Raw genomic sequence first — 25,107 nt, 5'->3', positions numbered from 1 at the left:
AAATCCTGTGTCATAAAAGCAAAGGGTGGGTTCTTAAAATATCCTCGAGATGGGTAAGCCATCGCTCCCTATGAATGATGAGGATTGATGGACGGTGGTAACCCAATAGGCAAAGTGTACATTTATTTTCAGTAATATGTAGAGGCGCTATCGTCTGGAAGCACAAGACACCCGCACCATAGGTAGCCAACCCTTCGCATTTAGCAAGATAAATAGCCAGCATTTGTACAAGCGAGCGGTTGCCCAGTTAGGCAGCAAAGGAAAATATTGTTAGTACTCCTTGCGAGCCGAGTGTTTCTTTGGTCTATCGGCGGGCACCAGGACACTTTACAAATAAAGGTAACCCCCAGAAAGTTGAAGTTAGTCGTGTGTTTAACTGTGGTGGTCTAGAGCTAATTACAGGTCTCCAGCCCAGCCTTTGGATGGGGGATATTATGAAAGATTTAGTAGTCTTGATCTTCATTTCTTGCCCCTAAATGAGGGATTCAAGGCAACTGAAAGATGCTGCAGGTGTATAATCCACGATGACAACTTCATCAGCGTACAATAGGGCTGAAATTGGGCGATTTTCAATCTGAAAAACCACACTTTGATATCTAGAGATGCGAATGCTCCAAGACCTCTCCCAATTCTGTGCGGAGATCTGACTGGCCACCAACACTTCAACCAGGAAGTGTTGGCAGCCATATTGGGACTGCTTCAGTCGGGCCCCTGAAAAAGGATATAAAAAGAAGAAGAAAAAAAAAAGAAGGGGGAAGGGTCGAAAGGTAGTATCTTTCTGCATGGTTAACCCAACTTTTTGCCTGGTGCTCTGATGGTTTCTGACTAGTCTGGCAGGGATCCTGCTATTAAAGACACCAGTCTCTGTGCTTTGTCCCCTAAATTTGTTTGGTAAGTACTTCAGTGAATCCCAGATTGGACACTGATGTAACCTTATCAGTACCTTGTATATGGTACTAAGGTACCCAGGGCATCGGTACACCAGGGGTCCCCCATGGGCTGAAGCATGTATTATGCCACCCATGGGAGACCACCCAAACTGTAACTACAGACCTGCCATTGCAGTCTGTGTAAGCTGGTGCTAACACCACTTACAAAAGATATAGGTTTTCCTATAGCTAAGATCACTGCACTTAAAACCTATAAGTCACCCCTAAAGCAGGCATTCCAATCCTGAAGGCAGGGTGATCAGTTCTAAATGTGAGTGTGCCCCTGCATGTGCAGGACACCCCAACAACCTGCGGAGCCCATTCTCCCGGGTTGTAAGTGAGACAGCCATATAACAGAATAGGGGGGCGGATGAGAGGCATAGAGGGGCGATGACCATCTCTAAACTGGCTGTAACGAACCCCATCATGTTTGGCATCAAACATGTTGGAATCATACCTCCCACACTGTAAACTGTGTGGGAGGTATGATTCCTTGCACCGTAAAGCTCCTCTGTGAGGCCCTCTGTGCTTTCAGTACCAGTCATCCAAACCCGGACAGCAAGCTAGGGCTGCTGCTGGCCAGAGACAAGTTTCTGCCCTCCTGCTGCTGAGCCAAGATCGGGCAGGGGAAGGCAGAACAATAGGTATCCTGTCTCAGGGATTGGGGCAAGGTGGGAGCGCTTTCCAGCACCACATAGTCTGCGTGCAAGGCACACTTGGCACCCTATGTGCATAATCCAGTTCAAACCAGTTCAGGGAGCCGTTGGCTCCCACTCTGACGCAAAACTGGACAGGGGAGTATCCTCCCCCTTGTTCTGCCCCTCCTTAGGGAGGGGCCCATGAAACATCCCAACCCTTTCCTTAGGGTATTTAAGGGCTTACAAGATTAATTTCAGACACCACTTCTTCAACCGTCTGGGCACTCTGGACTTCACTGGACTTCCCTCTGGGAATCAAGGCTGCAACCAGGAAGACTCCTGCTGCTCCTGATCTTATCACCCTGCTCTTCTGCTACAACGTGTGTTGGCTTCCTTCCACCAAGATCGTTGGTGTCCAAGTGGCCCCCACCTCAAGCATCTCCAGTGACTAAGATCTTCTTCCTCACCACATCTCTTGCATCCTGGGCCTGCATCTTTGGTGGGCTACTAGAGGTCCTCTTGTGACTTGGCTCCAGCCTGTGGGTGCTCTCGAGGGTCATCTTTGAATTCCGCAGGCTTCCCAGATTGCTCAGGCCTGCCCTGACTCCACAGTCTCCAGGACCTTGCTGGTCACAGCACTGCACCTTCTTCAACTTCCACTTTGGTTTCAGTTGCCAAGGCTTGTTGGTGCTCTCGACCCCTAAACTCTCAACATCCAATGTGGGCTCTGGGTCTTCCACTGCTTCGCCTGGTCCACACAGCTGCAGTTTCAAGGTCACCGTCAGCTCCCCTGCAACACTGGACATCGGTGGGCATTCGTCTTCTATGCCTACGGGTCACCTCTGAGTGGCATAGACTCTGTCCCCTCTGCTTGCAATTACTTCTCATCCTGAATCCACCTTTGGGTTTCACCCGACATTTTCACCTTTTCCAGCATCGGCATCCTCCTGAAATTCTCCATGGAGTTCAACAGGGGTTTCCGACACCACTTCGCACCTATGCACGTGGCTTCCCTGGCGCAGGTATCCTGGTTCCTCAGGTGAGGTGGCTCTCCAACCTTCTGTCTTCCACGTGGTTTCGGTAGGGTCAACTGGGAAGGGGCCTTCTCCTTTAAAATTGCAACGCGACTTACCCATTGACTTGCATTGATCCCACGGTCGTGTTCCCACTCTGCACGGGTCGTCCGAGAGGCTCTTGGTTACTTACTCGGGTGGTTCCTTGGGTCCCCTGCACTTCTAGGTCTTCTGGGTATAGTCTTCACTTGAGTCATGATTCACATACCACTATTTTAGTATATGGTTTGGTCTCCCCCTGGTGACCATTGCGTATTCCGTGCTACTTACCGGTTTCTATTAAAAAGTATTGTGTGCACTGTATATATCTCCGGCTAGGAGATATCTGTATGTGTTAGTGAGTGTCATATAATAAAAACATTTTTTTTATAAATACACCGATTTATTTTCTCTTAATCTATACCTATAAGATTATGTTCTTGTAAAACTAGCTGCATTACACTCCATCTGGACTGAGCCTGAAGGCTTATCGCCACAGCTACCACTTAGAGAGCTTTCTAAGGTTGTCTAAGTCTATGACCACTAAAATCACCATAAGGGTCGTCTGGATTGGTGAAAGGTGCTCACTTACAAGTGTACACCATATACCAAGCCAGCTTCTCACAGAAGGAATACCCTGAGCCCCTTAGCTCTGGTGCTCCTGTCCCAGAGGGAACCTCCAGGGCAAAAAACTATTTTATTTTTTCCATTGAAAATTGTGGCAGTTCAGGGATTACGGCAAAAAGGAAAAAAATATATATATATTTTTTAAGGAACGCAGGCTTTCAAGCTGGTTTTAAAAAGAACCCCTGGATGGGCCAGGTCCTGAGGGCATTTTTTTTAAACGGAGGGGTTACACGCCCACCCTCTTGAGGCTCTTGTAGCCCCAGGGACCATCACCTCCCCAGAGCTTTATTTCCAAAAATGGAGGGGGGGGGGGGGGGGGGCTTTAGAGCCCTGTGAACCACTCACGGAACAACCACGACCCCCACCACTGGGCTTTGCTTCAATAATTAGCGGGCCGCACAAACCTCCTGCCCTGGGGTCCACCACCTCCCTGGGCCTGCTACTGTAGTGCACTTGGTAGGGGGACAGCGTGGCCCCTCTTCCGGGGCCATAAACTGTGCTGGTGACCACCACCTCACCAGGGCTGGCCCATGAAAACAAAAAGGAGGGGGGCCGCGTGCCCTCTCCCGTCCCACAGAAGCCATTAATGGCCCTGGGGACCGCCACCCCCAAAGGGTCGGCGCCTACTATGTCCCGGGGGACCAATACAAGAACCCTCACAACCATTTAATCATTCATAGAGCCACTCACTCACCCATACAGCCACTCACAAAACAGTTCACGCACCCATAGAGCTACTCATACAACCAGTCACTTACCTATACAGCAACTCAGTCACTCTCCCATACAGCTCCTCAAACATCCACTTATTCACCTATACAGCTACTCTCATAGCTGCTCACCCACACAAACACCCCCATCTACATACCTATTCACACATCCATACAAGCACTCACACATCCGCTGACTCACTTGTATATCCATTCACATAGACACTTACTCTACAATAGAGCCACTCAGACACCAGCTCACTTGACCAAACACCTACTCACTCACCCATACAGCCATTTACATAGCTAGTCACTTCCTCATACAGCCATGCAGACACCTACCCACTCACCCACCGGTACAGCCACTCACTCACCCATATATCCACTCAGGCACCCACACACAGATACAGTCACCCACATAATATATGTTAGAAATCGTATCACTCATTGTTAGTACACAAAGTATACAATTTTAACTTTTGTAGTACCTTGGTATATCTGTTTTAAACACTCAAACGTTTAGAATACACTCACTGGATGACGTCAGAGATACCATATGGGATATCATCAGTGATGTCACTGACTTGTCATAAGTGATGTATTATATAAGGTCATAAGCAGTGTATTGCGGGGGCGTGAGTTATAGTTAGCTCAGCTAACCAGAACTGCTGAATTTCACTGGTTTGGTGCGAGTGAAATTTGAGCCCAATTATAATGCCCACGTAACCTGTGTTTTTTCAGTGAATTTCAACGTTTTTTTAAATTCTATCTCCTAACTATAATGTCCCTGGAACCTCTGCTTCTTTCATTGCTGGGTTGGCAGTTCAGGCTGGACTGTTCCCAGGAGGCACAGGTCACGAATGATTTGCATACAGCTGGGTGTGAACGGAGGTGGCAAAGTGAGCTAATGAATGATCATGGATTCAACCCAGATCTTTGACTGGGGGTGATTGTCTGAAAAGTGTCAGCGCTCGGTCTATCATCTCCTTGTGTTTGCCAAGTCTTTTCTAGAGCCATGAAAAATAATCTAAACTACAAGTCCCATCTTCCTGTATTAGGAAAAGGCAATTGCCATTCCAGAGAGGGAAGTCTTATTCATAGTCTTTCCTGGACTAGGCCTCAGGAAATTGTGAATGGAATTTCCCTTCATTATGGATGCCCTACTACCAGTGTGAAAGCCAGTGGTATGGTCTCCATAGCATATAGAGAGGTACTTGGCAGGAATGCCCCTTCCCACTTACTTTTTGTGATTGTGAATATCATTCTCACAGGGACTGCAGCTCCTAGACCTCTGTCACCGTATGATGTAATATGCCGATGACATATTATTGCAGGTAAGAGATCGATCTGTGTGTGAATCTCTCACCGAGGGAATAAAAGACCACCTTCTCTGGAGCCTGGGGCACCGGCACCAGCACCTGCCTCCTTGCCAAGACCAGAGTACACAGTAAGGGAAAAGGGAGCGTTGGGGTAGGGGTTATAGGTAAAGAGGGGGAATCCTGGTGAATGGATCCCCATAGCAAGGTGTGAAGAGATGGCTGAAGCACTGATCAGGTTGTTGCCCGCATGCGGGAAAGTCAGTGTGCCCCCAATATTCAAGTGGAGAGCCACCGTGAAGTGGAGGGGGGGGGGGGAGGGGGAGAGCGATGTCCATAGGGTAATCCTGGTAAATATATCCCTGTAGCGAGGTGCAAGGAGATGGCTGAAGCACTGATCTAGTTGTTGCCCTTAGGCGGGTAAAAGTCAGTGTCCCTCCCATAGGCCAGTGGAGAGCCACGATGAAGTGAGCGATGACCGTGCTGCACCGAACAGGTCGCATTGCCTATGTGCAATGTTAAGTCGGTGACCCCGTATACCAGGTGAGGCCTGCCGTGAAAAGAACTGCTGTGCCGATCGGAGTGTGGTCTGGTCAATACCATTGACAGTGGAAGGAGGCTACTGTGGTGACCCTAGCAGGCCTGAGTAGAGTGAAGACCAGAATCAGGATCGTGAAACTCCCGCCACCCGTGGGATGAACCGAGGAACTTACCCAGCATTGAAGAGCCTTGAGAACTCCCTGCCTTTGCGGAACTGCATGTGAGGAACTCGAGGACAGCAGACTGCAGCCCGCCTGGGTCATGTGTCAGAGAGTGAATGGAGACCGCCATTGCAGCTTCAGCACCTATTTTGATGCCCTCAAAGACTCCAGTTACTCAGATACAGCTAGTGCGGGCGAGACTGATTTGGGGCCCGATGGCCACAGGGAAACTTGCTTGCCAAATAGAACTGCTCTTGAACACCTTTGACTTTACTAAAGAATAGGAGTGGGACTACTGAGACTCAGACTACTAGTGGGGTTTAACCTAAATGTCACCTATAGTGAATGGGAGTAACTGCTAGCTAGAGGGGAGTGGGACTCAGGGACCCACGTATTAAACACAAGAGCCCTGGCCTCAGAAGACTGTGTGTATTGTTAGTCAATGCCTATTTTACATTGTAGTCATATAATACTCCTATTTTAATGAAAGCAAATATTACACTCGACAATCATGTATTGACACTGCTGTGCGTATTTAGAATTATGTCTGTGTTCACCCCTAGGTCTACCACGCCCACCCCCCTCCCCTTTACCCCGAGCAGCCTTGGGCTGCTCGGCCTATGCTACCCCGGAGCGTTAGGTACTGAAGTATTACTTGTCTCAGATGCTCAGGATCTATAGTAGGTCAGGCCCTGGGACATCAGATGTACAAGGCCCAAATCCACACTGTTAGGCCCAGTAATCCCTGCTTGCCCTGTGGCCGCCTAAACAGGTTTTTGACAAAGAAGCTCCCAAAGCATGGTCTGGTATAGAATGAGATACTGATTTTGATTAGGAAGTTTGTTCTCCACCCCATTGGCATGCACCATAAGTCAACTAGAAGCAGGGTGTGATTCTTTCAGAGGTGCTGGTACAGAAGCCTGATGACATCATGAGAGGACACTGAAAGGAGACTGGTTCATTTCTGGAGCAAAGGATTTGACTAAATGCCTGCCAACCTCTTTGGGGAATTTGTTCCCCTTAGTCTGTTCCACCACAGAATACACCTTTCCTTTTTGATAGGCCTCTGATGAAGGAGCATTCATCAGCCATACCTTTCAAACGATGACGGCAGTATTGTTGAACAGAACAATGTTGATTGATTCAGGGTTTTCTGTCCGAAAGGTAATGAAAAGTGTGTCTGCCTGGAGGTTCACTCTCCCTATAGCAGAAGGTATTGTGTCCAAGAAACAAGCATGCACCATTCTCATCAGTATGGGCTCACTAGGCACAGGTTGTCCAGATAAAAAAACATTCTTGCAGGGGGTCAGACTTCCAGAACAGCTTGTTGCATTCTATAAATCTGTTAAAGTCCACTGTGAATGACACATGTGGCAGGAGAACACAAAGTTTTAAATGAAAATTCATTTGAAGAAATACCTGTTTATGAAAAGGCAGCAAAGTAAATAAAACACTGCACAAAAAGGGGAAGAGCCAGAAAAACAAATCCCAAGTTCAAAAGGCAGTTAAAAACATGAACTGGGTGTGGCCGTTGCCAACACAAGGTTAAGACTGGAGTTTATGCGCATGGAAGGAAGCTCAGATGCTGAAGACTTCAAAACGGTTACCATGGCAGGCTTCTTTTAAAGAAGGTCTTCATGGGCCTGTCTGTTGATACCAGCAACTGCCAACAAGATGAGTATGATGAAGAACAAGCCTGCATTTTCAATTAAATTTTTCAATAGGAAAACGGCTCAAACACTGATTTACATGCTCGAAGACTCAATCCCTCACACCGACTGACTAAGGGTACGACTCATTCATACACTGAGCTAAGGATGTGGCCAATGCTCCCCAGAATATCTCCCTCATAAAAGTAGTATTCAAACCATCTGTAGATTGGACAAGGAACAGCTTCAGAAAACAGGGTGTCAAAAGGCAAATGGAAAAAGTGGTATGTCGCATAAATACAGAATAGGAGTAGAAGTGATTTAATTTCAGATAATATACATGGAGTAGTTCTAGAATTGTTCTTGCCCGTGGCACGACAACACCAATGTCTTAACTGGTTCTTGACTATGTGATTGTTTTGCTCAAGCCATAATATTATGCTGCATTATTTGAATGCACAGCTAACTCAGGCAAATCAGATAACTGCAGCCTCGAAATGTTTATCAACTGGCCGATAACAGTCACAGGCATAATCAAAAATACAGTTCTGGTGCAGTTATACACACAGTCCTTATTATGAATACACTTTCACACAGAGAGAGGAGATAATCTAGAAACACTCGAAGAGAGGACTAAAAGAGCGACGTAGAAGGGATGAAGAGGGAGGAACTGAATGGAAGAATAGAAAACAGGAGCAGAGGCATCTAAGTTGTGTACAAAAATTATTCCGGGGGTAAAATAGTGCTAAAAAAAGCAACAGGGAGGGCGTGGCTAGCAGCCAACGATGGCGGCCGCAGCTTAGGGAGGCTCCTGCGGTAGGGCGGCTTCCCACCTAAATCCGACACATTAATCCGTGCAATTATCCATGCTTTCGGGGCGGAAAGGGTCTGGTAACCGTGCGGCGCCCAGCGTGAAAGTTCTGGAGAGGCAGCGGCTCCGCAACCGACGAAACTCCGAGGCGAGAGGAGGGGCCTGCGGCCTTCGCTGAGGCAGCGTTGTGTCCTGTGGACGGAAGTGAGGTGAGGCCGGGTGCTGACGCCGGAAGTGGCGGACCCCCGGCAGACTCACTGGCAGCGTGAGAGATAAAACCTCCTGGAGAGCCTGTGGACTGGCGGAAGGTGTGGACGCCGGTGCCGCGATATCAACGCGGCTCCGGGGACGGGACTGTGGCCGGAGGCGGCGGAGCGGCCCAAGCATCAGCGCACCGGGGACTCGGACATCCAGACCCTCAAGCAGGTAGGTCCGCCACTGTGTGCATAGGAGGGGGCCCCGGAGGTGTATGAAGCAGAGAACGGGAGGGAAGATCTACAGTGGGCCGCCAAACTCCCCCCCCCCCCCCCCACCCCCCCCACGTTCTGAAGCACCGGGCAGCGCCGGTGGCGGCCGCCCGTCGGCCTCATCAATCCAGCAGTCCCGCTGCGGGCCTCCTCCTGACAACGGAGGTTAACGCAACACAGCGCAGCACAGGCACGAGGTGAAGAGGGACCAGACTTATAAGCCTTGGACCACGACTTTCAGATTACCCCAGGTGTCGGTGGACCTTGAGAGTGGGGGTCACATAGACTGGCTACAGCACAAGTGAAAAGCAGTCGCAAGTCCTGAACAGCAGTCGCCGAGTGCGAAGATACCGTCCAGGAGGCACAAGTACGACCTCTGCCCCGATCAAGTGACGACCCCAGCTTGTGCTCAATCTACTTGCCGGCTGACCATTGTGGCGAATAGGGGTCCTAGAAACAGCTCCACGCAAGCCAAGTTAGACAAATTTGCCTGTGATAAGCACACTCCCCCGCAGGAACAGCGCAAGCAGCCTGGGAAAATGGCGGACGCGGAGGGGTCGAAGAAGGCTACACTAGAGGACGTTCTGGCGGCGCTGGCTCAAGTGCAAGCGACGGTGGGGTCGACGGCAACGGAAGTTACCCTAATCCGCGCAGACCTCCAGAAGATTAATGAGAGAGTGAAACAGGTCGAGGTGGTGACCAAGTCACTGGTTGAGGATGTGTCAGACCTCCAAATTGAAATGGGTAAGCTACGGGCGGACAACAAACTACTCAAGGAGAAGCTTGACGACCAAGAAGGGCGTTCGCGACAGAACAACGTTCGCATTTTAGGGGTGCCGGAATCGGAAACTACGGGAGCAATGGACCTCTATGTGGAGGATATGATCAAGAACAGACTGCAGGGGGAGGAGCCAAGATGGCGACCGGAGCAGACGCTTGAGCTCCAGGCTCCGTCGGTCCTTGGCTCCGCAACAACATCCTGCCTGCTATCCTTTTCGTTCCTGGCGGCGAAACGTGTGCGAAGGCGAGCTGATCACTCCGGTACTTTCCCGAGGTCCCAGCTTGCCCGGAAGCCGGAGATATCCGTGATGGTGCTCCCCGCCCTGGACCCTCGCTTCATTGCCGCTCGTCGCCGGCCCCTGGAGGCTCCGCAGCGACCGGACCCGCTAGCGCCATTTCAAGCCGCACGGTCCTGACCGCACCGCATATCGAGGACTGCCGTCAGCCGTGCCTGGGGTGTAAGGGCTGAAAACTGCTGTACCCTGCGCCTGGAATAGGAGGGCTGTGAGGTAAGCCCCGGAGGAACGGGTCTCCTGCTCCGATCTGTGGAGCGCGCTGTGTGAAGCTCCGCGATCCGGCTCGCCTTAGGCTGCCGGCTCTTTCTTCTGCCACTTAACCCGCTGGTCAGTAACCTTGAGGGACGGGTGCTGACTTTCCGTGATCCTTGTGGCGGCGCAGACCTGAAGGGAGATTGTTTCTTGCCACGACCCCCCCCCCGGCCATTATACCGTCCTGCGGTAATCATGACCTCATCTGCTTGCCCGTGGCTGGGGGGAGATAGCTCGGTCCTGCCCGCTGACTGCTTCGCCCTCCCTACATCAGGCACCAGCTCCACAGTGCCGGCCCGGATCGTAGCCAATGCGGGGTTGCAGCCTCCACCATCCTGTGGTTCCGTTCTGGCCGCCCTACGGGACTTTCACTCGCAAATGCGTAATGGTCTCCAAGCGCTGAGTGAGCAGTTCGACTCCATGTTATCTGACGCGGATTGTGAGCGCAACATTTGTTACCAGCAATGTGTGGATCTGCCTGTGCCTTCATGTGGGGATACAGTGGTTACATGTGGACGTGCTACATTGAAGCCTGCAGCTGGGTTTCCTGGCGCTTATGGTCAGTTACTCTCCTACTCTGCTGCTGATACTTTGTTTCCCCATCCCTCGAAGCTTGTCTCATTGTTGCCTGCACCACCGCACTTGCAGATGTATCCGGCTGCGCAGCTCCTGGCACCCTCGAGGGCTCTTTTACTGTGGCCTTCGTCTTCTTTCCTGCGGAACTCTTGTGCTCCAGATGCCCTGTTGGGACTATGTGCAATGGACAAAGGGACCTCTACAGATGGTCGGCGGCCATTTTATGCTCCCGCATCACCTTCTTCTTCTGAGCGGCCATATTGTCTTTGTATGCACGGGATGCGGGGCCTTCATATGGGAACTGGCTTTGTCTTACACCCGCGATCAGGCCAGGGTTAGGCTGACTCATAACGTTATTGCTTCACGAGTTGGCGGGACTGGGATTGGAACTGCTTTGTATCTGCTGTGAGCACGCATCGCGAAATGACTTCTTCCACCTATGTTACTGTTGCAATTTATTATAACACTGCTGCTTTCGGGGTAGAAGGGTTTCTGTGTGTGGAAGCTGTAGATGGCCGAGGGTCCCGGGCGCTCTGATGTTAAGTAGGCTCCTCCCCACCTTATTCTTTTTTGCGAGTTTAGATTAGAATAGTTTATTCTTTTCTCACCCCCTATATCATAGGTGTTAACGTTTTTTCTTTCTTCTTCTTCCTTTTTCTCTTGCTCTCCTTTCTTGTCTATATTTCGGGTTTTAATGGGCGACAGGCACTATGCTGGGTGGGGGGGTAGGCTGTAGCCTCCGCATTGGTGTTGGGTGGGGGGGTAATTTAGTACTTCTTATTAGTTTCATGGGCCTTTATTTCTTTCTTATGTCTTCTGCGCTCTTTACTTTGGTTCGATTCTGGGTCCGGGCTTGGGGATGGCTGTGTGGGGGCGGCGCTGAAGGGGTGCGTAATTGCTGCTGTGAATGTCTCGCTGTTGATTTACACCGCCTCACTGCCTGGGATTTTGATTTCCACTGTTGTTTCCAGAAATGTTGCCGCTCTCCCGTGTTGTGAAGATACTGTGCGGACTAGAATCTCCTTGGCTCTTATTCTTCACTGCCTTTTTCCTAATAAAATTACAAAAAAAAAACTTTAAAATTAACCTTCATTTCTCCTTTCCCCCGGTGTCATGGCTCTTCCCAGTGTAACACTCATAAACTGTTGCTATTTCGTCTGCTGACGCTAGGGGACCGGAATGTTAGTACCAGTGCTTAAAAGTATCGTGGCCGGCCTGATGGTTGTAGGCCCGTATTTGTTCTTTTTACATGCACGAATAAAGGTTTTCAAAAATTAAAAAAAAAAAAAAAAGAACAGACTGCAACCAAAAGGCCTGTCACATTTCTTTTCAGTGGAGAGGGCACACAGGGTGCCGGGGGGAAAGCCGAAACCGGGAGGACCCCCGAGGCCGATCCTGGCAAGACTCTTCAACTTCAGAGACCGGGACGCCATTCTACAGGCAGCTAGGGTGGTGCCGGCCATTCAGATTCAAAACTCTAAGGTGCCATTCTTCCCGGACTACACAGCGGAGGTATCCCGAAGGCGGAGGACCTTCCACGAGGTAAAAAAGACGCTACGTGAAAAAGAGCTGCCCTACCCCATGCTATTTCCGGCCAGGCTCCGTGTAGTTGCTGACAAAAAAGTCTGGTTCTTTAACTCCCCTGAGGTGGCTAGAGATTGGCTTGAGGGCTGGCATACTACGGACAGGAATCGGAGGAACCACAGACACAATACTGATCACCGTGCGGACAGCCGGACGGGGTCACAAACTTCAGGAAGAGGAGGGCCGGGAAGGTCCCCAACTCAGGACTTGTGGAAGCAGATGGAAGTGAACGCTTGGAATAAGAAAATGGTGCAACGCTGTCTCTTCATTAAGGAACTACTGTTTTGTAGTTGCAATTGGACGCTGGCCTGATTTGTCCCGGAAGTGAGCAGGGATGCCGCCTGCCGGGGGAGACACTCTCCCCCCTATACGCAAGTACTCTGGTTTTGGGAGGGGATAAGTACTCTGCTAAGTTGGGGAGGCGGGCAGTTGGAAGTCCGTTAGGCAGGGTGGCAGGGAGGGGGGGTTGTTTTGAAGTTGATTGGAGCACACATGTATGGTCAAGAACTGAACCTCAACACTCACGTGATGTAACGGAACATTGGTTGAAACAAAGGTGTATGGGATGCGCTATCAGAATGCAGGCTGGACATTCTAGAGACTTTGTAGCCGTAAATGGCGGATAACCCTTCAATTGCACTGGGGGACATAGACCCGAATTCCCGGGGTTCCCCCTTAAGACTAATGACATGGAATGTACGAGGGCTAGGGGATAAGATCAAGCGGGGACTAGTGTTGACCACACTGAAAAGACAGAAGCCCACTATAGCGATGCTGCAAGAGACACATTTGACGGGAGGGGCGACCAAGGCCATGGATAGGAAAGGGTACAAAATGCTAGTACACTCGGAATTCACGTCCGGATCAAGGGGAACCGGTATACTAATACAGAAATCCTCACAGTTCATTCCACTACAGACTAAGATTGATGAACAAGGATGCTTTGCCATAGTGCAGGGGCAATGGGAGGGTAGACTCCTTAATCTAGTGTCAGTATACATTGCCCCTGCGCTCCACTCGGTGCAGCTCCCGAAATTAGCTGACTTTTTACTGGCTCTTCCCGGGGGAAAGGTGATTCTAGGGGGGGACTTCAACGCCATTGTGGACGCTCAGCTAGACAGATTCCCGGCGGGCGGCCCCACCGGGGGATCTTCCCACTTCCAGCGCTTCCTGTCTGCCATGGGTCTCATCGACATATGGAGGCGCTCCCACCCCCAGTCCCAGCAGTTTACTTTCCACTCCGCAGTGCACGTAAGCCTTTCGAGAATAGACCATTTCCTGACCCTCGGTAACAGCACCCAACACATAGACACCGTAGACATTCACCCCAGGGGTATCTCTGACCACTCCCCGATCACTCTGACGATATCCACCCATGAGAAGACGCGCCGGCGAATATTCCCTATACACGCTACATACTTAACCCTTTCGATGCTCATGACGAGCTCAGCTCGTCATGATGCACAGTTGAGCTGTGCTGATGACGAGCTGAGCTCGTCATAAATAAAGTAATAAAGTAATTTCCAGCACAGGGGGGGGAAACGCCTAGCAGCCAAGGTGTTAAAGATCCCCAGGGTCCGTAAGGCTCTTAAGACAGTGACGGCACAGTATTTCGCTGAGAATGTGGATTCGGTGAGTTCATCAGAGGTCCTGTGGGAGGCGTACAAGGCGGTGCTTAGGGGGCAAGCAATAACCTCGATCACGGGTCACAAAAAAGAGAAAGCCTTGGAACTCACCAATTTAGAAATTACTTTACAGGAACTGACGACAGCACACGAAAGGCAGCCCACGTCAGTTACAGCACACGCACTTACCATCCAACAGCAACTCTACACGGACCATTTAAGAACTCAAGTGAAAGGCCACATTTCTGACACACAGAATAGGATCTATGAGGTAGGGGATAAGGCGGGTAAAATGCTGGCCTGGCTAGACAAGCGGGAGGATGGCTCCAGGGGCATTCAGAAGGTGAGGAACAGTCAGGGGGTGACCCACGCGAGCCCTGAACTCATAGTCGAGGCGCTGGCAGCCCACTTCGAGGGGGTATACACCCCTGAGCGGAATGTAACAACTGAAATGGCCAGAGAGGCATTGGAACGGATTGAGGTCCGGACGCTCTCTGCAGAGGCTACGGCGGACTTGGAGGCTGACATCACGGCAGAGGAGATACAGCTGGCGATTAACGCATTAAACCCGGGCAAGGCACTTGGCCCAAATGGCATACCTATTGAATGGTATCAGGCGAAGCCTGAAATACTGAGCACCCATCTTCTAGCTATGTACGAAGAATGTCTGGAGAAGGGAATACTTCCGCCAGACCAAAGACTGGCCACCATAGTAGCAATCCCCAAACCAGGGAAACCGCCGGAGGACTGCTCCTCTTACCGCCCCATCTCGCTGCTTAATGCAGAAGTTAAGATCCTCGCCAAACTCTTGGCGACCAGACTTGTACCGCATCTGCCCGATCTTATACACCCAGATCAGTCCGGGTTCATGCCGCACAGGAACACGGGTCTAAATCTGCGCCGGCTACATGGGGTGCTGGCACGGGCAGCGGTGATTACGTCACCGGCAGTTATACTGACCCTTGACGCCAGGATGGCCTTTGACCTGGTGGAGTGGAATTACCTGTTAGAGGTCCTGTCTCGCTTGGGGTTCGGCCCCAAAATTATTGCATGGATGAGATTATTATACACTGACCCGGTTGCCCAAGTGGTGGCCAATGGCCATATTTCACGCACGTTTCCTCTGGGGAGGGGCACTCGTCAGGGGTGTCCACTCTCGCCACTGTTGTTCGCAATTTCATTGGAACCATTGGCCACCCTGATACGAACCACGCCACTGTTGAAGGGGATCAGCTGGGCGGAGGGCTGGGAGGACCGGCTCTCCCTTTATGCGGATGATATGCTGGTATATCTAACTGATCCGGAACGGGGTGTGCCGGCCCTTCTACAACTCTGTGACAGCCACGGGAAAATTTATGGCTACACAATCAATTGGACCAAATCGGAGATGTTTGTCCTGAGGGCCCCGACCCCAGCGCTGAGTATAGACTGCCCTCTGAAGACCGCAGGATCCTCATTCAAATATTTAGGCATCCATGTCACTAGGGATCCAGCGGAGTTTATGGCCAAGAATTTGGGGCCCCACATTGAGTGACTAAAGCAGGATGTTAAATTCTGGGCGGGGTTGCCCCTCACATTGCTAGGGAGAGCCGCTCTGTATAAAATGATGTCCTTGCCCCGCTTTCTGTATGTACTCGAAAATACCCCATATCCAGTGAACCCTAAATTCTTTTAGAAAGCGGCGGCGCTGGTGTCGAATCTACTGTGGGGCAATCTCCCGCCACGTATCGCGCAAGCCAAACTGAACAGAGGATGGTATGACGGAGAAATAGCGCTCCCCAACTTGAAACTGTACTATTGAGCTGCGCAGTTAAAGCCTATTAACTACTGGATACATACTCCACAGTCCGAGCCGGCATTTCAGGCAGACAGGGCGCAACTAGGCACAAACAGTCTACTGGCCCCACTATATGACCATACTAAAGCGCATAAACTGGAGGGACCTACCAGACTAACAGCGGCGCTGTGGCATACGGCAACCGCAGCGTTGGGCTGGAAGGGGAAAGTAACGAAGCTCACGTCACTGTGGGACTCAAAAGCCTTTGGCAACATGCGAAACAGCGGAGGCTTCTCCCACTGGGACACTATAGGAATCTCCACGGTTGGGGATCTTTGGGAGAGGGGCGCGGTAGTTACTTTTGACAGATTGCGAGAGCTATACAACCTGGGAGAGAGGGAATTATACAGATACATTCAGATACGACACGCACTGCTAGCGGTCATTCCCCCTGACAGCGATTTGCCGGAGGCATCCCCACTTGAAGACCGGCTTCTCACTGAATACATGGTTGAGAGGGCGACCTCCCTTACATACCGTAAATTACTCAACAACCTACCGGATCCACTAGCTAGGCTGAAGGAGCAATGGGAGGGGGACGCCGGGGAGATGGATGAATATGAGTGGAATAGCATCTCCTAAAGAAGTGGGTATCTCGGCACGACTGAGACTAGAGCAACTAAAAGTCCTGCATAGAGTTTACTATACTAGAACGAAGTTCCATCGCATACACAGAACACAACACCCTTTCTACCTTCGTGGATACGGGAAGGAGGGCACATTTTTTCACACTATATGGGACTGCCCCCGTATCCAGGAGTTTTGGCGACAAATAATGCGGACGATATCACAAGCGTTAGAGATTTCGCTGTTGCCCAATCCGAGGCGGTGTCTCCTAAATATATGGGAGGCGACTGACGTCTCTAGACATGATCAAACCTGGGTCACAGTGGGCTTAATAGTGGCCAAACGAGACATCGCACAGAAGTGGGGCGCAGCCAATGCACCTACGACGGCACAATGGGGTCTTAACATGGACAGGGTCATGGTGACAGAGCGTGCAGTATACTCCAACAGGGCATGCCCGGGGAAATGGAACAAAATTTGGTCCAAGTGGAACATATACAGAGGGGAGATTTGTGATCCCTTAACAGAGGAGGAGCAGGACGAGTCTGAAGACGATGAGGATGCGGGCTAGGGGGCCACTTGGAGCCCGCGGGGGGGGGAGGGGTTCACAAATTTTAGATTGCATCGGAACACTCCGGACCTGTCCTGGGCGTCAGAGTAGTGGCGTCACCATAGGAATGATACCTGGAAGGTCCCACACACACCTGATAATAGGTCTTGGGGATGGGTGGAGGTTTACGAAAGGGTATGATTATAGGGGGACAACGTCCCTACGTAGCCATGACATCTAAGAACCAATAATAAACGACCATATTGTGCTTCCTTAAGTTTTATTGTTATGTTCTTGTTTTTGAAAAAACGAAAAAACCAAAAACCACACTGATTGACTGAACAATGGAATAGCTGTGCCTTTTCTCTGTAGCGGTGATAATGTAATGTAGGAAAAGTAACAATAGGATTTGCATTGGATATTACTGCATGCTGACAATGGTAATGTGATAGCGGCCAGCCCGGATGGGTTGTAGGCCAATAGCTGTGTAAATTGAAAGGTACAATAAAGGTTTAAAAAAAAAAAAAAAGCAACAGGGCTCATGGAGCTGAAAAGACGGTGCTCCATGACCAGTTTAAGATGCAAGTATCCCTTTCTTTTTTTAGTAAAGTTTTATTTTAGATTCAGCATAGCATGTGCAATCAAAGTGAAACAATATTAGTGATCATGCAAATGAAAGGGGTCGCACTGATACATTCCAATAAAGAAAGGTGAGCATTGTACATCCTCAGTGGTTGTATGAACATGGCAGTGCAAGAATATGACCCAAATTCGAGCAAATTAACTAAAACAGCAGTAAATAATGATCAAGAAAACAAAAGATAAATTGGAAAAACGAGGACCCTCTTTAAACAAAGAAAACATATTACATTGTGAAAACGCAACAGAGCAAGTATCCATTTAAGAGACTTTCTGTTGCAGTTTGGTGAGGTTTCAGGAAGGACCATACTTTCCTCAAGTAATTGACGTGGGTAGCAGGACCCCAATCTTCCACCCTGGCAATTATACCTACACTTAATAGGGCTCTGCAACACTTCAATATACAACATCTATGGAAAAGGAAGTCTTACTCCCCGGGGGTGCTCCTATCACACAAAGTGCACACAACTCCAGTAGTGGCTTGATTACAGGATAGTCCAGGATAGAGAATTTTTTTTTGTCCATCTCCAAATAGTGTTGCAATTTAAAGCCAAAAGGGCACGTAGGAAACATATTGTGGCAATGTGTTCACTAGGCAGAGATGGTCTGTTCACATCTCAGAGTAATGTTCCTGGGGCTTTTGATAGTCTCATTTGTAGAGAGAAGCCTGGCGGGAATAGACCGCAGCTCTACATTTGTTTCTGTGTAGATGAACATCAATGCGCCAGTATATAAATCAACAGGGTGGGACAAGGTTCCAGATTCTGGCTCTTATACCTCACCGCCTGGATGTTAATCCTGCAAGCTGACTGGACCTCCAGATACCCAACAAAATGTGCGACTGGCAGCTGCTTTCACTGATATCCCAGGCATAGGTGACCTTTTGAGACCCATACCGTACAGACCAACAACTCTGCTTCCAAGTTCTACAGATGGAGGCTGCAAAGTAAAGAGTAGGGGTGCATACATCCATTCTTTGGTGAGGAGGAACAATGGGGGTGGTGAGAGGGTGCATATTTCTCCCATTTGGGCTGCACAACTGTGTTTTCCAGGTTTTCAGGAACTCTACATGGATGTTTTTCCATTTGACTTCTCCAGAGTGAGGCGGTTTAAAACATATCCTCCCTGGGTCACTCTCAATGTGTCACTCTCCCCGAGGGAGTTTGCAGTCTGAAAGGATAAGGACATTTTGGGCATACAAGGATGTCTTGGCTTTTCTAAACAGAATGCCAAATTCACCATGCAGTCTTGGGCACCCGTACAAGTAAAAAAACAGAGGATCGCCACTGCAGACTTAGTTGCATGATGCACAGAACAGGACACCCATCCTTTGTAAGGCTCTGTACTGCATATGCTTAATTTCTTGTCAGCACTTGCATGACAGCTAAAGATTACAAGACTGAATTCTTCAACAGACGCGGATTGTGGTGGGTCACACTTGCAGACGGGACTCAACAGTCTTTGATGTATCATCTTGAGAGGAAATCATTTGGGGAACTTCCAGGTTAGATTATTCAGACCTTTAGGACGTAAATACATTACTTAGGATGCTAAACTTGTGGCCCATCAAGCAATAATTTTATTTACTGAAGGTAACCTCTATGATGACTATTGTAAAAAGAAGCCCATCACAGGCTGTGCTTGAACTTAACAGCGAGTACAAGACAGAATGTGGGTAATCAGACTTCTTTATTCTAGATCTACCGTGATGGCTTTGGGAAACCTGTTGAAGTTTTACCAATCAGTATGCAACCCATGTTTAGGAACACATTTATTATTTTGCGATGAATGCAGTCCTGTAAAAAGGCATCAAATTTTGAGTGTTCAATTTTTCATCTAAAACACTAGGCCAATAATAGGTTAAATAAAAATGGAATATTGTACAAAACTGCAAATTTGCTTTCAAAATGCTCCTTTGATGATATTTGGATATCTCTGCTTAATATTTAGTAGTAAAAAACTAAAACAACCTCGTGAGGGGACTTTTTTTCCCCCCAATATCAATAAAGTGCATCCCCCCCCATCAAGTTCCACTGATGTTTCCGTTGAGTTTTCTACCTAATGCTGTCCAGACCAAAGAAGGAGGTACGGCATTAAGGAAAATTGATGGACATGAGGAATGGATATAGACTGTTGGAAGAAGGTGATCAGACGTTTATTTTGTGCTCCTATAAATCCAAACATAGCCTGGACTTATTAAGTGGAAAGGTAGTCGGATGATGTATGCTTTATTTGCTACTAAGTTAGAACGCAAAGCGAGTAAAAGTATAATACTTGCAGACATGTCTACTAAGAGGATTTAAAATGTATGTGTTAAAACAAAATAATCAAATAATCATTAATTCTACAATTACTTTGAGCACATGTAGCAAAACAGTGTGATATAAAGATTGATTTGCTGCATAGAAGACCACACTGTGCTTTTTCGTTCCCACTACTGTAAATTATCAGAGTAGTTTGTCATGAAAGCAGAGTTAACAAGCACCGGCAAAGCCAACGGGTCTCGTCTTTGGTCCTTTTGTCTTTGCCAATGCCTTTTGGGTGATGCTCTACAGTGTTAGGCTTTTTGAAAGATGCTGTGCAGCATCGTCAATAAAAAAAAAGTCACAATGCTGTGACCACTCCTGCCAGTCGCGCCATTCCACTAGAGAGCACACACATAATGATGTATGTGTACGTTCATGTGACAGAATACATGCACGTACCAGCGGAATGACGCAAGCACCTTTTATTATTTAATTACGGATCAAAGTTGTCGGAGGCCACTTGGATCAGTAAACTATAAAAACAATATGTTTTTAGAACCAAAAGTGCAAAAAAAAGCATCGCAGAGGTGGGCAGGTGGTAACTGAGAAGTAAAAGTGGGGAACACAGGAGGGGAAAACCATCACACGAATTAGAGAGCAATATGTGGGGAGAAACACATGGAGAGAGGAACAAAGATCATGAACGTAGAGAAGAACACAGAGTGCGGGGGAGAGGCACATGAGAAAGCGAGAAACACACACTTGTCACTGCCACACAGGGAGCATGGGAGAAGCACACAAAGCGAAGAGGAGGCAAGTACAAAGAGAAACAGAGCACACAAGAGACAGGTAGGCACAACTTAAAACCGTCAGAGCGTTTTCTGGTAAATGTTATTAAAAGATAGAATCTTCTAGTCCAAGAGGTCTGAAATGACACATCGCCTCAGCACCCGCAGGCTTACAAGCGATTTCATAATCAGCTGACTGAGATCGTTGGAGAAGCTGCAATTCAAACAGAAAAACCACAAACAGTTCCTTGTGTTGTAGTTCGAAGAGTCGTGTCGCCTGCAGCCAGTTATGCATTAATCTGTGGTATTTTACAACAATGTTCCGGGTTTGATGGGTAAACATGCGATATTGAATTAGAATTTCCCCTGTAAACTAGAAGACTGCAAACTATCTGGGAGAGAAAGGCCACACATATCAATAATCAATTGTAAATCAGAATGCACATACCCTGTATGAACAACTGCTTTGTTTAAAAAGGGGCTCCAAAAGTTCTACTGGAGAAGGTCCTTTGTAGTCCTTATCTTCTTCCTATGAGAGAATAAATATGAGAGCCACAAATAAATTAGAGTTTACACATCAACCAGAAATACAGTGAAAAAACCCTAGTAATATGAGAACTCTGGTGGGCTGCCCGAGTTGATCGAGCATTAACAAGTCAAGTTTTAAAATAATATATGTCTCAGCACACACCCTGGAAATTCCACTTCTCTATGTACAACAAATTACCTCCCTCCATAGCTGCAAAGCAGGGAAGTTGATTTAATGTGAACAATTTTGAAACAAGAAGGCAAATAGACCTGCATTGTGTAGTTTGCACAGTATCCCCACTATAACTTAGTGCTTGGGTCCCTATGCACAGTAGGCTATACCGCAAGGCCCCAAGAGCAGTTAATACGATTGAGGAGCGTACAGTACATGCACCCCCCAAATAACCACTTATCCAAGCCTATTGCTGTCCATGTACAGCTGTCAGTCAATTGGTATCCAAAGTGCTTACAACCCGCGTGCCGCAGGATTTTTTGCGCTCTTGAAGTTTTAGAAGAAGCCATCTGTATTTCAAGTAAGTGTAGCTCATTTACTGGTGCTAGCTATACACATTTATTTGCATGAAAAAGTGGACAGGGTTCCTAGATTAGAAATCTTTGAATCCACAAATGGCAGATCAGCTACTAAGCCAGGCTAATGAGCTTCAACTGGCCCAGACAGCTCTGAAAAGGCAAGTCTTTCACTTCTTTATGCAGAGAGCTGCCCTCTAAACTTTATGGACAGACAAAGCTGTAAATACTGGCATACATTACATATAGCAGAGACATCTTAGTAGCGACCATAGAGTCTGTATTCAAAAACTGAACAGGGAGGCAATGCCCTCAATCATAGCAAAGTCTAAGCACCCACTAGAAACAGCAGGTATTCCCATAAAGTGAAACCCAGTGGGATAACCGACATCTGATACATCAGTGACCAATAGCCCAGGAAGCAGTCCTGATTTTGAACCAGAGGACGGAATTCTCAGCATCCAACAAAAGTGACAGCAAGGAAGCCATGGACAGCCAAAGAGAATTGTGTCACCTAACATCCCATTAGAAATGAGTGATAAGTAAGAGGTGCCATAGAGCCACTTAGCTATCATGAGTACTCCACAGTTTCCAAATGGACCCACCTTGTATATGATACACTATGCCAGGCCAATGTTTTAACTCAATCACTCGCTGGATTCTGAGCTCTTAAATGCCCTTCTTTATTTTGGAATGGAATAGTAAGGAACAGACTTTACTGCCTGAAAGGGCCAAAGCTGTTTAACAAATCGGAATCAAACAGCAAGTGCAAGTGGCAGATTACTTCAAGCAAAAAACAACAAAAAAACATACTCACTGACAGCATGCTACAAATATTCAAATACAATTATGATTGCGTTATTGTACTGTGGCCGCAAGAATACCATTTTGTCAGTCTTCGGCTTTCCCTACTACAAATTGGCATTTTGGGACAGCAGAGTCAACTCTGTCCAATGAAAACAAGCAAACACTGCAACTTGTAGGAAGCTCAGCTCCTCCGAATTAAAAGCAAAGAGCAGGGCAAGCGGTGTGCTTCCGACAAGGGGAGAACATAAAAGCTCTTAAAGCGAGTTCATTTCCACTGTTCACCTAAGGATGTGTGATACAACCAGTTTTACAGAAAGAACACTCCCTCGCCTTTCACACACTATTTAACACAACAATACAACATTTACTTCTCAATATAAGCTTTTTAATAGTCATGCCTATAATGTTAGAAAGTTCTGCTTTCTTCTCCTCCAACTCCTGGGTGCCTTTTGCAAAAATTACAAGATCCAAATAAAACAAGCATTTGCAATGCAATAGGTCTCGCAGCATTAAAGTTTGAGTTACTGGCATTGTAAATGACAATGCTTTGCATAACTTTTTTTTTAATTTACAATTGGTATATAAACATTGTTTGTGAGTGGTTAGCTGTTGCTAACAGACACCCTCACAGACCTAGAGCACTGCACGGCTCATATACTCGAATTTGCACTAAAATCGGAAAGCTGCAATGCTGATTGAATGCATAGGGCCCAGGGCCCATGCACTCCTGATGTGCAGTCGAGGCCTACCTTCCAGAGGGCCCCACCGAAATTAATCAGTGATGCCACACGCCATGGTGCCAAGTAACCCGAGAGCAAACAATGTGTCACATGAGTGGATGCCTGTCATCAGCTGTGGCCCAGCACCACACTGGCACGAAATACAGCACGCAGGCCTAGAATTCGGCATGGCATCTTTTGAGAATCACTATGCATCCAATCACGAGGGGCTGAGAAGGGTAGTGAGGGGACATTAGTCATTCTGGCATTCGGGAATGCGCCACTCCTGCCCTTCTCGAGAACTCACTCCGGTCAATCACACTATCTTGCCAAGAAATCGAAACCTTGTGGTAGCTCCCGGCAACTTTGGAGCACTGACTCCTTAGTACTTAAAATCCCAGCTATCCAAAAAAAACACGGCGGACCCTGAAACAATCATTCCCTGGGACTCAATTAACATGTGGAAATACCTCAAGCATATGTGCACTAACCCTCAAAGGCTCTGACCACAAGTTCATTATAAACTAAGTGCCGGCGCTGGAATGAATGATTGCGACTGGCCTGGTAGCTCCTGATGAGGTTATGACATACACGAGTCTCATTGTGGAAGAACCACACGGATCCAGTGCTACTGGTATAAAAACCAAAAGCCTTATCCAACTCCATGGACAATTTTGCTGACATCTACTACTTGCCGAGTGCAGCTGATAACTCTGAGAGGTGGGGGGCGCAGTGCGTTGCTTAGGAGGACAGTGGGCTGAGGAGTGTGTCGGTGGCAGGGCAGGCTCAGGAACATATTGCATGCATGCTATAAAGGGGGCTCACTGCACACGCACGAGTGAAAATGAGAAACCGAAACCTAAAACCAAAAACCTACAAGGCGCGCAGCATTCAGAAGCATGGCAGGCTGTGACAAGGAAGAGAATGAGTCCATGTAACTTATATTACTAATAAGTAATCCAGGCATTATACACATTCATTATAGGATTTTTAGTTTCTTCCTATGCTTTGTCCGATTGTTTGATCACAATTCTTAAATATTAGCTTGCGATCAGGAAGTACTTAAAGCAATAAATGTCCCAAAATCTAATGGCATTGCTAGAAGTACTTACTGCAATAAATGGCTCACAATCTATTGCTATCTGCTTAAAGCAATACATGTCTCAAAATGTTATGTAATTGCTAATGAGTGAAAGGCCTAATTAATCAATGGACTAGAAGTTGCATTAAAATGAAGCCACAGGAATCTGATATACGCGGACAGCCCCTCGTTTGAATTAACATCCACTCATAAACAGGCCTGTATGTGTCATAAAGGTAAGTATGGCCGTGCTGCTAGGTGAGGGACATTTCAAAATGGTTTAATCCAGCCGAGGGATGCGTTCTGAGCCTGGCTGTTTGCGCTGCACTCGGCTGACTCTTCTAATTAAAGACAGTCTTGCGTGAGAGGGCTTCTTTACAACGCTGCATTCCTCACACTTGACAAAAAGCCCTGCTGACGGGCGCTCAACAGATTTCGTAAACTATTTCCAAAAGCCAACGCGGGACAAGCTGCAGCCCCCCTTGCTCCCCCACCTACCCGAACCAGCTAGCTGTCACACATTTTAAAGGACGTGGGCAGGCAGCCGCCGGGGCCCTGCTCGCAGACCTCCACGCAGGAGCGGCAGAAGTTGTGCCCTCAGTCCACGGACACGGGGTCGCGGAAAAAGTCCAGGCAGATGCAGCAGGTGACCTCGGCCTTCAGGTCCGGGAAGCCGCTGGACGCCATTGTGGATTGACCATAGAGGCCTTAGAGACAGAGACCCCTCGGTGTCTGATCTGAAGCACTCAATACTTGCGGGTCACGTAACGTGCTCCAGTTTCTGGGCAGTGGAAATGCGCGCGC

At 48.3% G+C, this 25,107-nt stretch overlaps 1 protein-coding gene across 1 annotated transcript in view; it reads right to left on the bottom strand.

The window, feature by feature from the left end:
• ERLEC1 (endoplasmic reticulum lectin 1) overlaps positions 1–25,107 on the bottom strand; it is a 284,891-nt gene that overhangs the window by 240,083 nt on the left and 19,701 nt on the right. The window contains exon 3 of the mRNA XM_086927644.1: positions 21,089–21,169. Coding sequence (XP_086783770.1) covers positions 21,089–21,169 — 81 coding nt within the window. The remainder of the gene's footprint in view (positions 1–21,088; positions 21,170–25,107) is intronic.

Source organism: Lissotriton vulgaris, chromosome 6 (genome assembly GCF_964263255.1).
Source record: "Lissotriton vulgaris chromosome 6, aLisVul1.2, whole genome shotgun sequence".
Lineage (NCBI taxonomy): Eukaryota > Metazoa > Chordata > Amphibia > Caudata > Salamandridae > Lissotriton > Lissotriton vulgaris.
The sequence above is the reverse complement of the archived record's forward strand: the minus strand, read 5'-3'. Positions and strand labels throughout refer to the sequence as shown.